A 12,355-nucleotide genomic window follows, 5' to 3' on the forward strand; every position below is an offset into this window, starting at 1 on the left:
GTTCTGTTCTTAAACAGTTATATTTAAATAAAAAGATTTTTTAATGCAATGACATTGTACTTTAAAAAGTTGATTGTTTTTTATAAAAACATTAAACAACAAAATTTATATTTACATAAGGTGGATCCAACAGAAGTTTGTTAAGCTGTTCTAAATAAGGCAAGGTTGCATTTGCAATTTTGATACGTTCTTCATTATCTGTAACTTCTTCTTCAGTGCCATTTCCATTGACACTGCCCTCATTTCTTCCACTGAAAATTCAAGTATTACTTTGCATTAAATATTCGTAGTTTTTTGTAAAAGATTAAAAATTGTTTAAAATAATTTACATCCTTACTTGTTAGCTTTTGGTAAAAGTGTAAGAAGTACCTGAATTCCACCAATAATACTACTTTCTAGTTTCTCTCCCGTTAAAATAGTCTCTAGTAACAGGCTTACTGTTTCTGCTCTGTAAGTAAAAATGTAATATAAATATCTTATACATATGAATTTTTTCATGTATATTTATTTACTTCAGTTTTTCACTTATTATACTCACGATTCAAGAGTATTTAAAATAGGATCTGGACCAGTGCGTGCTGATGATGTACGTTGATATTCTCTAGCAGCATTTATCATATCACCAAGTAATTGTGCAGCATTTGCATGTTTACTTGGTTCAGAATTAGGGGATAATAACTTTATCACTCTTTGCACTAATTGTTGACTATCTAACCACTGTTAAAGTAAATACATACATAAAATTTGACATAAAACTGCCAGCTATGATAAATAAAGCATTGATGTGTTATAAGTAATCATCATGTTAAAGATAAAGATTTTTATATCTTCTTACACTTAATATATTTTGCCGCATATTTCCTTCAACCTGACTAACGAGTTTCAGTACTAAGTCCATAATTGCAGAAGTCTCTAAATGTTGTAAAAGTAGGTCGACACATGTTTCACGACTTTTCAGAAATTCTAAGAGCTGCAAACAAGTGAACTGATACGAATACCAGTTCTGATGGAAAAGACAGAATTGTAGGTTTTTGTAGGTTCAGGTTATGAACAAGGAATTAAATAGGAAATTTAATATTTAATATTTGTAATGCAATTATACTTTAATTACAAATAATGTTACTGAGTAATACTACTTTCTACGTTCCTCTTTATATTTAATTTTAGTAAATTTATTGCATAAGCTTATAATCACCTGAACAGTTTTGCGACCGATAAGTACTCCAATAGTTTTACTAAAAAATGATGCCAAAAGAGGATTCAACGGTTGGTCAGTATCAATAAAAGAATAAAGTTTTGCCAAAAGTGCTTCATTGCCTAAAAATACAATGTAGTTTTACTAACACATCCTTTGAAATCTAAACTTATAATTACTTAAATTATATTTCTCACAACTATTATTATTACACTATATAATTTTGTGATTTTTATTTTCCATAGAAAAACAAATTTTTATAATTTTACTTAAATAAATGATCAATTAATTTTCTTACCTGCTAATTTTTCATTTAAAACTGATATATCACAAGTGAGCAACTCACAAGCTACATTTGGATATTTGTAACGCCAACGTTCTTCTATATCTGGTGATGGTTCTTTAGTTGTCAGTGTTATTAATTCTTCCATTACATCAGATCTTGTAAGACTATAAACAATGTTATATTATAACTATTTAGTACTTATAAAAATACATTTAAATCTTACTTACTACTCAATAAGTTTCTTATTCTGGCTTTTACATTCTTGTAAAATATCCTCATCATCCATCAACTCAAACAATGTAACATCCTAAAATTATAAACAAAATTAAAATTTTCACTTTTTGTAAATATTAATACAAATGTAAAAATATGCATTATTAAGCTACACTTAATAAATTGTTTAAAAAAATAGGTTATGAAAAGAACTCTTGCATCATGATATATTAATACTCCTTTTATAAGATACAAAAGTGTCCAAACTGCAATGTGTTATGATTTAAGCATTACATTAGAAAGATTCACAAATTTATAAAAGATAGAACAACAATGAAAGAAAACCTGTAAATATTATCAGCAGCAAGATTTGAATCTTCTAATACTTAAAAAACACAGTATGATATTTTAAAATGTTATCTACTACTCTATTTCTGACAGATCACATTTTTGTTATGAAAAATTTATATTTTGCAGATGATCGTTTGTGAAAGATATTGAAAATGTACAAATGATATTGTATCATATAAAATGTAATGCATATAATTTTGAATTCACTAAAATAATAATATAATAGAAAAAAACGAAATAAAAATGATCACAGCATTTTTTGTACAAAATTTTAATAAATATTCTAAACTTGTATTGTCTAAATCAGTAAAAAAAAAGTTTCATTTGATGAAAGATTTCCTTACCTCTTTGTTAAGAAGTGCCTCGATATTAGGAGATGACACGTAATTACCTGCCCAAAACATGATGCGACCGCGAACCTCGCCTTACTCTACCACGATACGATTAATCAGATGTGAAAATAATCACAACATTGAAGTGGTGGCCACTAAAAAAATAACGTAATGCTTTGCGGGACAGAGAGCCAACTAACATTGCATGGACGTATTAGAACGGTGACGACGCCGTAAATAATTGCGGCGACAACCTCACAGCGTCACTGTGAGAAATAAAATAGAATTCTTTTTTTTAATAGTACGGATTTTAGGATACCCCTTTTCTTCCAAAAGCAGAATCTCTGATTAAAAATTGTTTTAACTTTGACGTTTGCTGCAGAACTAGTACTTTGTGATCGACTTTCGATCAAAGAAACGTACTTTATTTCAGAACATTTGGTCTCACGATTGACAAATTTAAGTACCGTTTACATAGTGGACAAATGGATACAAATTTTTAAAAAATGTTTTATATCAATGTTTGTAAAATATTAAGACTTATTTATACAATAAAGCCCGATTTCTCCAATAATAACGCAATTATTTAAGAAATTTACATGAACAGATTTTAAACAACGCTAATATAATAATAATAATCGCATGATGTTTTGTAATAAAAAATTGGTTTCATATGTATATGAGATAAAACTTACTTATGGAAATAAACTTCAATTTACTGATATATGTTTTTTCTTTGTACATTCTACCTTTAAATAGGTTTTAGAAATTTAAAAGTAAATTTTAACTTTGATGATTTATTACATTCATTTATCTGAATAAAAATATAGTGGTTACTGTACTGTTTTGAACATCAAGTGCGTTCACACAATTGCATCACATGTGTTATTAAAATTTCAAAAGTATTTTCTGCTTTTGAAAAAATTTATTGCGCAATATGGGTAAAAAAGATAAAAGTAAAAAGAAAATAAGTGGTAGTGTAAAAACTGCACTTAAAACTGAAAGAAAGTTGAATGCTAAACAAAAAAAGGAATTGGCCACACTTGGGGAGGTTAGGCAAATCTATAAATATAATGAATTTCTAGAAATTTATGAAACATACTTTAACAATTTATAAAATGTTTGATTTATGAATAAAAATACGTTTAACTTATTATAAAAAATAAACAAGTTTTATTTTCCTTATTCTTACTTAAAATAATCTTATTATGATTCTAAATGTAACAACAATAATGTTAGTTTATTAATGTAAAAGTGATATTAATTTACCATTATAAATTCTAGGATGATATAGAAAATGTAATTGCTCAAATTGAAAAAGAAGAAGCTAGAAGACAGCATGTTGTTGAAAAGACAGTAGCACCACCATCTCGACGTGTAAATTTTACTTTAACAGCACATCCTTTTAAAGATGAACTTATTATGCTTGGTGGAGAATTTCATGATGGACGAACGGTAAAAAAAGCAGTTTATATGTCATTAAAATAATATTTCAGAGACAATAGTAAAATTTATTTCAAGTAACTAATATTTTAATTATTTAGATTAAATCCAATAATTTTACTTATTTTTAGACATTTGTTTATGGAGACATGTTTACATATAATATAAATAAAAATGAGTGGATGATCATTAAAGCACCTAGTGCTCCACCTCCACGTTGTGGTCATCAAGCAATAATAACAACTACAAATAAAGGAGAATTATGGGTATTTGGTGGTGAATTTTCAAGTCCTTCAGAATCTCAATTTTACCACTATAAAGATTTATGGGTTTATCGATTTGCAGAAAAGAAATGGGAAAAGATTTTGTATGTTAATTATATGTAGTTCTTAAAAATTATGCATGTGAGATTTATCCATTATTTATTTTTCTCAACTTTTCTTTAAGATCTCCTGGTGGACCATCATCTAGAAGTGGCCATAGAATGACACATATAAAGAAACAATTAGTAGTTTTTGGTGGATTTCATGATAACTTAAGAGATTACAAATATTACAATGATGTACACATATTCAATCTTGAAACATATGTATGGCACAAAATTGAGTTATCTGGTAAAATTTTAACAAAAGGCTATTTTTGAAATAAATCGTTATATAAACTGGTGGTTATAGCAAAGAAAGAATAAAAAAAGATGTTGATAAAGGTTGCATTCATAATGACATGTTTTTAATGACTCCTGAGAGTAAGTAGATTTTTATATAAAAATGTTTTTCTTTAGAGTCTCGGATAATATTAAAAGCCTCATTTTAGAAAATGATCAAAGTGGTTTAAAATGGAAATGGGTTTCTATAAAACAATCAGGAATTAAAATATCACCACGATGTAGTGCATCAGCTACTTTAGTTCAACCAAATTTAGCTTACTTATTTGGTGGAGTTTATGATGAAGAAGATAATGAAGAAGATCTTCATGGAAAATTTTATAATGATTTAGTAGCTTTAGATTTGGAAAAATTTCAATGGTATACAGGTAGATACATCAATTGCAATAAAAATTCTTTTAATATCATAGTCCAGTAGAAGAATAAATACTTTTACTCAACCGTTATCAGTAACACTATGCGGGAAGAAAGATGTGACCACACGACGTCGAAGAAGAAAACCGAAGGAAGAAGAAGGGCCAGAAAATACTACTGAAAATGAAGATGACAGTGATAATGAAATACACGAACCACCATCTATTACTACTGAATCTACAGTTATTGATGATGATGGAATATTTACAGTTACAGTGGGACCAGCATCGATATCTACAATTGATAAGAAAGAAAACATTCATGAAAACATATTTGTCCCATGTCCAAGAATAAATGTTGGACTTGTAGTAAAGCATAATACTTTATATTTATATGGTGGCATGTTTGAAGATGGAGACCGACAATATACACTCAGTGATTTCTATAGTTTAGGTGCGTATACTATGATTTAATAAATGTTATATGTGTACAATAAAATTTTTAATTATTTCATTTTTTCTAGATTGTCGGAAATTAGACGAATGGAAAACAATACTAACAGATGATTTATCTTTGCAAACTTGGTACGATTCCAGTAATTCTAGTTCAGATAGTGAGCACACTGATGATAGTAATGAAAATGAAGATAGTTCTGAAGATGAACCTATGGATATTGATCAAAATTAATGGTCTTACATAATTATTTTTGCTTAAATATATCATGTCTTACATTATGTTTTATGTCCATTATTATCCAATTTGTCATTCAAACTGTATTTTTACAAAAATGGACTGTGATATAACTCTCACATATTTGTTCACTTGTTCAAAGAACATTTGTTGTGTACAACGGTTTTTAAACTTTTTCCTTTTGTACAATTGTTTTATTTGAAATGTTCTTGTTAAGTTGTTCCAAAATGGAAGAATTCTGGAAATAAAGTAAATAATGAATGTTAACATTTACAAATTAAAATAACATAATAAAATTTTGTATATTACCTCTATGACAATGAATATTGTACAATCAGAAGTATAGGGGTAACACACACTATTTTTACTTTGTGTGTAATTGTTTTCTAAGAATATAAGAATATTGAAGATTTTGGTTCCCCCTTTGATTATATTTGTAACATCACTGAAGAAACTAAAGTTTTCAGGCTTTCTAGTTACAATGTGAACTACAAACAAAAATATTCTTTTAACTACTTTATTTACGTTTTGTAGAAAAATAATTACCTTCTGGATTTAACTTTTTGCTAACTTTAGCTAAAATGCTTCTGACTTCTAATATAATTTTTAAGACTTTGTGCATTCTTTCATCTAGAGAAACATCTCTCCATTCATTAAACTGCAATGATTATACACACGAGTTTAATATTTTGTAATATACTAAAATATTAGTGTACAATTTTACCTGTTCTGGTACTGGATATGGCGCTTCCATTAATGATAACACTGATAAAAATTCTGGCAATTTGTTCGATAATCTTTTGTACAAATCGTCACAGAGATATGGTACTATAGGCGCAGATGTTCGTAAAAGTACTTCTAAACATTTTCTTAAAGTATATGTGTGACTTATGTGAATGTTTGTATTTTCACTTTTAAATCCCCATTTAGTTGCTTCCTGCATAAGATCAGGCGAAATCTTAGTTGTATGTTAAATATTTAAAATACTGTTAGTATTTAGAGCAACAAATTTTCTAATTATAATTTTACCAAGTAATAGTCGCAAAATTGGTAATACATAAATTGCTTTATTGATGCAATAGCTTCATGAAAATCTCGTTTTGTCAGTGCATCATTAACTGCATTGATCATTACAGATAATTTATTCAAAATCCAACAATCAATAGTTGCCATATTTGTAGGTTTTTGATATACTTTTTCGCCTGTCATAAGTAAGATGTATTTGCTAGCTTGCCAGATTTTATTACAGAAAAATTTATTTGTTTGACACTCCATAATATCAAAACTGATGTGTTGATCTGTTTATGCAAAAATAATTGTATTGTAATAATTGCAACATTATAAAACGAAAGAAAAATGTTATATATTAATGTACACTAACTTTTAATATTATGACTACACAATGTCATACGCAATGAATCTGCACCACATTCTGGTATACCATTAGGGAACATTTTTTTATTTGCAGCTAACATTCGTTTCAGAACATTTTCATTAAGAATACCTGCATCATAACTCTTCTTCACTTGTACAGTAAGATCCTATTTATATCAAAACATTTAGAATAAATAAAATAGATCTTGGTGTGAAATGCACATTAATACTCACATTTAAAGTAATACCATGAATAATATTTTCTGGAGAAACAATATTTCCAACTGTTTTAGACATTTTCTTTCCATAAGCATCACATAAAAGACCGTGTAGTAAAACTTCCTAAATTAATAGCTTTTATTTAGTAGAAAAAGCTAACTTAAAAAGAATATATATATATATGATAAAACGTAAAAATTCTTACGTCGAAAGGTAGACGGTTAGTCAATTCTAATCCTAGCATTACCATTCTTGCAATCCAAAAAAAGAGAATATCACTTCCTGTTTCCATTAATGTTAAGGGATAATACGTTTTAAAATCCTCCGTCTAAAAATGTATCTACAAATGTAATTAAATCACGTATATTATTTAATTATTCTTCTTTTATACCTGCTCTGGCCATCCCATTACTGCAAAAGGAAGTATTGCAGAAGAAAACCAAGTATCTAATACATCTTGATCTTTGTGTAATTTTATATGTGATCCATATTTATTTTGTGCAATAAGTTTTGCATCATCTTCATTTCGAGCCACTATCCATTCGGTTTTACCATCTATTGTAACGTAATAGACAGGTATAGGATGTCCCCACCATATTTGCCTTGAAATACACCAATCTCTAAAAAAAAAAAGCATATTTAAGAAATGAATATTAATTTTTTGTATATGTATTTTTCTTTTTACCTGATGTTATCAAGGTAATCATACCATAATTGTTTATGAGTGTCAGGTATCATTGTTAAATTACCCTGTTTCACAGCTTGTACTGCTTTTTGAGCCATATCTTTACATTTGACAAACCATTGCTCTTTTAATAAGTATTCTACAACATCGTGAGATCGTGAACACAGTGGTATGCACATTTCATGATCATTGATACTTCTGAGTATACCTTCATTTGACATTTCATTCAAGACTTTTTCCCGAGCAATAAATCTTGGCAAACCCTGAAATATCTTTCCTTTTACTTTCAATAGAAAAGAGCTATAGTAAAAAATACTTGTGTTGAAGTAAAAATTGTACAAGGTACAATTCTTTAACTAAAAAATTATTAAACCTTAAATTGTTTGCCTGCATCTGTAATGTTCCCATATTCATCAATAACTTGAATAATATCTAATTGATGATTTACTGCAATCATATAATCTAAAGGATCATGTGCTGGCGTTATTTTCATTGCTCCTAAAAAATTGTATTGTAATGTACTTCTCAAACTTACAAAGATTTGTAATTATTAAAATGTATTTACCTGTGCCGAATTGTTTATCAACTAAAGGATCAGAAACAACAGGTATATAAGTTCTTCTTATGGCATGCCAAACTTGCTGCCCGATGTATTTTGCATACCTCTCATCATCTGGATGAACAGCAATTGCTACATCTCCAAAAACAGTTTCTGGTCTAGTAGTTGCCACTACTATTTCATGATCTGAAATAGAAGTTCAAAATGAATTTCTTTGTACAATTTAATTGTTACACATAAAATACGAAGAATATGTAATGAAAAACTTTACTTGAATCTTTCACTGGATAAGCTACATGTGCTATTTCACCAAATGTAATCATTTTATCATATCCTGGAATTTGGAGTTGCATCTTCTTAGTAATATATAAACGATCTACCTCCATATCAGATACTGTACTATGTAAAGTAGGACACCAATTAACTAAGTCCTTTTTCCTATATAGTAAATTTCGACTATTTAATGTTAGAAATGCTTCTATCACAGTATTACTATGTTCCTAAAATTTTAAATATAAAAAGTAACATATTCATTTAAAGTATTAAATATGTTCTGCAGAAAAAATTAAATACCTTACTCATTGTAAAATATTCTTTAGACCAATCCAAACTAGCACCCAAAGCCTTTAATTGTGATTTTATTGTATTTTGCTTTTCATTTTTCCATTGCCAAACAAGTGAAAGGAATTGTTCTCTTCCTATGTCAGATCTCTTAACACCTTTTGCTTTGGAAAGATATTTTTCTACCATCATTTGAGTTGCTATTCCAGCATGATCAAAACCAGGTATCCAGATCACAGGATGTCCTTTCATTCTGTACCTAAATATAGATTACATTTTTAACTAGTACTTAATAAAATTTAAAAAATAACGAATCATTAGCAAAAATACCATCTTGCTAGTACATCTTGAATTGTAACAGTTAATGCATGTCCTAAATGTAATGTTCCAGTTATATTAGGAGGAGGTAAAAGCATTTTCAATGCAGTTTTCTCACTATTTTTAACAGTAAAATAATTGTTTTCTTCCCAAATTTGATAACATTCACGTTCAGCATCTTTATGATTAAAAGTTTTTGGAAAATCTAAAAAGGAACACAACAATAATTTTGTAGCAAGTATTTTTTTTTTAAGTATTGTGTTATATAAAATATGTAAGTACCTGATAATATTTGAGTAGAAAATTTATTGCAGCGATATTTGTAATAAGAATTAATGCGTAACGAATTCTTGAACTTCATTATTGTATTTATCAATCTTACAAAACATAACCCATAATACGAACAATACTAAATTATTCATGCGCCATTGTGGTAAACATCACAGATTTCTATTTCACATATTTAGGTTCACGACTATTACAGAGTAAAGTGAATTATTTGATTTAATTATGTGAATTATAAATTTTGATTTTAAATAAAAGTACTTCTACATTGTTTTTGTTTATCGACTGTACATTAAATTCATTTCTTTTAGAATGATTCTTGATTACGTAGTATTATACGTTTATCACTTTTCTTTTATGAAATGAATAGGTATATGCTCTGTCATTGTGTATATATTGCCTTTAATCTAAGATCAAAGTTCTACTTATTAAATCTTTTAACAATGATTTTCTTAATAAAGAAATTTTTTCGTAAAGATATCATTACTATGTCGTTAATGTGCATATGAATTATACCCTTTTTTTAAAATAATATGAATTTCTAAGTATCGAGTAAAAAGAAATGATTATTTATACTTTTCGCTTTATTTCATTTTTAATTGCTATACATTTCTTATATAACAAAGAACCATTAATTGTATTTAAATTGTAATATTTATCTATGAGTGGGAACAGTGTCAAATTTTAGCAGCGATTATTGCTATGAAATGAGCCCAAGGTCGAAATATTATCTTTAAACAAAGCCGAAATATTACGGTTAAAGTGACGACATGTCGTCTGATTTTGTCAAATTTTTCAAAATTTTAACATTAAATAATGGCTGTGTGATGGCTTTTATTGGCTGTAAAAAGTGGCTGTCGGTTTGTGGTGGCACGCTATTTTTCATTGCAGCCAGAAATTTTTTAGCTCCTTAAGCAATTTTTTAATGCGTCGAAATCTACTTTTATAATTCAGGAATAGGAAAAAAATATTTACATTTTAGTTTTCTAACTGTTAGAAAATATTAATACATTTCCTGAGGCTTCCTTTACAATAACAATTTATTGTGTATGAGTCGCTTAGAAATTAACGTCTGCGCTATTAAATATGTCTTGCGCGCCAACGTAGGTAATAGGACAAGGCGACTAAATAATTTTTAGTTTTCCGTTCTTTTATCAGCGTGTTACATTATCGATAGCTGAGTTAAATTCGTTTGTCTAAACTATTTACGTACAACGCAACTTCCCCTCAAGTGCCTGCAGTGTAAGACCCAAGAGTAGTGGGGATGACCTGAACCGCCTATTTTGCCTCCATTTTGCTAGGCTGTGACGTCAGAGGCTTCACTTTAGGTTTGTCGGACAGTATACATGTATTTATCAGATTAGGGGTTACATTTTCCTTTAAATTTATAGAAATGATAGATTGTGACGTCAGAGGCTTTACTTTAGGTTTGTCGGGCAGTATGTACGTATGTATCGCAAACTTTGCTGTCTCATTCTCCATTACACGATCTATTTATCCTTGTTTGATTCACAGGATAAGATTTCGTAAGGAGAGAAGGAACGCCTACATGGTTCAAAGTTTCATCCCGATAAGTTAACAGTTTTAGTACTTCTGTTGATTCTTAAACTCCGTTTGCTTTTATTCGAGACACGACGTGGTATTTAACAGCCGGTAGCGGTTCAACTGCTTTCTGTATAGTAGTTTTCATATTTCATTTCTTGCATTTTTCTTCTGTCCAAGTTTTCTTCTCTTTTCAAACAATGAACGTAAGTTTGATATTTTTCTCCATATGTACGTTATTACTACGATTATAAGTATCCAGTTTTTGTGTATTCACACGTGTGTTGTGTGAAAGGTATTTTCATTCCAAAGTAATGTTAATGAACAATCACACGAATTATTATTTTCTAATCATGAATAAAATAATTTAAGTTGAATATTTATAATGTAGATAAATATGATGCAGTTCCTTATTTTTCCATAAAATTTATTTTTCTTATCATAACGGATATTATCTCGACGAAGTATAAGATTTAGTTAATTAAGAATGTATTACAGTAAATGCTTTACATACTTTGGGAAATAGACTGAAAATAATGAATTTTGAATATTAGTAGCTTTCTTTGCACGAATATCTTGAATTTGCTAATGCTAATGTATTATATGGTATTACATACATAGTATTACATAGAAAAAAGAAATATTTAAACATAAGATCAAATTTACATATGTTGTAGGGATTAGTTGCTCTTGTAACTGGTGGTGCATCTGGATTAGGACTTGGTGTTGTGAGAAGATTTGTAAAAGAAGGTGCCAAAGTAGTTATTGCAGATTTACCAAGATCTAACGGAAATGAAATTGCTCAGGAGCTTGGAACATCTGCTATGTTTACACCAATGGATGTAAGTATTGGATAACAAACACTATTACTACTAGTATTATTAGTAGTAGTAATAACAAAAAAGTCCTTTAAAAAGCTTGTGAAAGTAAAATTTTTAAGCTTATATATTAGTAGTTTAGTAATTAAAACAACATCAATTGGTTTTTCTAGGAATGTAAGACTTGGTAATTTTATCAATTTTAATATTGTTACTGTCATTGGTCTTAATTTTATGTGTGTATACTAGAGATAACATCATTAGTAACCATTGTGAATTGACATTGAAAGTGTATTTGTATCATTTTTTTGTTAAATGTTCATTGTATATAATTTATAATTGTATGCTTGACTTTATAAAACGAATTTTTGTAGTAACATATCGATAATGTTTTGCACTTTTCTACAGGTAACATCAACAGAAGATGTAACTGCTACAGTAAAGAAAATAGAAAACCAGTTCAAGA

The 12,355-nt window shown here is 28.4% G+C and overlaps 4 protein-coding genes across 4 annotated transcripts in view; 2 read left to right on the forward strand and 2 right to left on the reverse strand.

Annotated features, from left to right (window-relative positions):
* Positions 1-2,685, reverse strand: part of LOC108575815 (serine/threonine-protein phosphatase 6 regulatory subunit 3) — a 5,613-nt gene extending 2,928 nt beyond the window's left edge. The window contains exons 1-8 of the mRNA XM_017938714.1: positions 2,390-2,685; positions 1,709-1,788; positions 1,494-1,645; positions 1,196-1,317; positions 836-1,003; positions 539-717; positions 338-448; positions 116-251 (exon numbers count right to left, since the gene is read on the reverse strand). Coding sequence (XP_017794203.1) covers positions 116-251; positions 338-448; positions 539-717; positions 836-1,003; positions 1,196-1,317; positions 1,494-1,645; positions 1,709-1,788; positions 2,390-2,449 — 1,008 coding nt within the window. The 5' untranslated portion in view covers positions 2,450-2,685. The remainder of the gene's footprint in view (positions 1-115; positions 252-337; positions 449-538; positions 718-835; positions 1,004-1,195; positions 1,318-1,493; positions 1,646-1,708; positions 1,789-2,389) is intronic.
* Positions 2,686-3,314: 629 nt separating this feature from the next.
* Positions 3,315-5,525, forward strand: LOC108575846 (kelch domain-containing protein 4). Its single transcript, XM_017938754.1, is given in 8 exon segments — positions 3,315-3,428; positions 3,662-3,832; positions 3,952-4,187; positions 4,268-4,478; positions 4,481-4,565; positions 4,634-4,852; positions 4,935-5,291; positions 5,362-5,525. Coding segments are annotated over 8 exon segments (1,557 nt in total).
* A 169-nt stretch (positions 5,526-5,694) lies between these two features.
* On the reverse strand, positions 5,695-9,605 carry LOC108575779 (valine--tRNA ligase-like). Its single transcript, XM_017938672.1, has 16 exons — positions 9,527-9,605; positions 9,257-9,449; positions 8,939-9,185; positions 8,637-8,865; positions 8,372-8,551; positions 8,180-8,304; positions 7,807-8,069; positions 7,513-7,741; positions 7,327-7,449; positions 7,137-7,244; positions 6,910-7,069; positions 6,558-6,826; positions 6,253-6,465; positions 6,075-6,186; positions 5,838-6,016; positions 5,695-5,766 (listed from the first exon to the last, which is right to left on the reverse strand). Exons 1-16 carry the CDS (start codon positions 9,603-9,605, stop codon positions 5,695-5,697), a joined length of 2,781 nt encoding a protein of 926 aa, XP_017794161.1.
* A 1,363-nt stretch (positions 9,606-10,968) lies between these two features.
* LOC108575823 (3-hydroxyacyl-CoA dehydrogenase type-2) overlaps positions 10,969-12,355 on the forward strand; it is a 2,010-nt gene continuing 623 nt past the window's right edge. Inside the window, exons 1-3 of the mRNA XM_017938727.1 lie at positions 10,969-11,277; positions 11,749-11,913; positions 12,298-12,355. The exon at positions 12,298-12,355 is cut by the window's right edge and continues 623 nt beyond it. Of these exons, the coding sequence (XP_017794216.1) occupies positions 11,272-11,277; positions 11,749-11,913; positions 12,298-12,355 (229 nt within the window). The 5' untranslated portion in view covers positions 10,969-11,271. The remainder of the gene's footprint in view (positions 11,278-11,748; positions 11,914-12,297) is intronic.

Source organism: Habropoda laboriosa, unplaced genomic scaffold, assembly GCF_001263275.1.
Source record: "Habropoda laboriosa isolate 0110345459 unplaced genomic scaffold, ASM126327v1 scaffold243, whole genome shotgun sequence".
Taxonomy (NCBI): Eukaryota; Metazoa; Arthropoda; class Insecta; order Hymenoptera; family Apidae; genus Habropoda; species Habropoda laboriosa.

Coding starts and splice junctions, on each gene's coding strand:
- LOC108575779 (XM_017938672.1), bottom strand. CDS start 9,605: ATGAAGTTCAAGAATTCGTTACGCATTAATTCTTATTACAAATATCGC. Junction 7,742..7,806: donor GATTACCTTGATAACATCAG/GTAAAAAGAAAA, acceptor TTTTTTTTTTAG/AGATTGGTGTATTTCAAGGC. Junction 6,466..6,557: donor AATTTTGCGACTATTACTTG/GTAAAATTATAA, acceptor GATCTTATGCAG/GAAGCAACTAAATGGGGATT.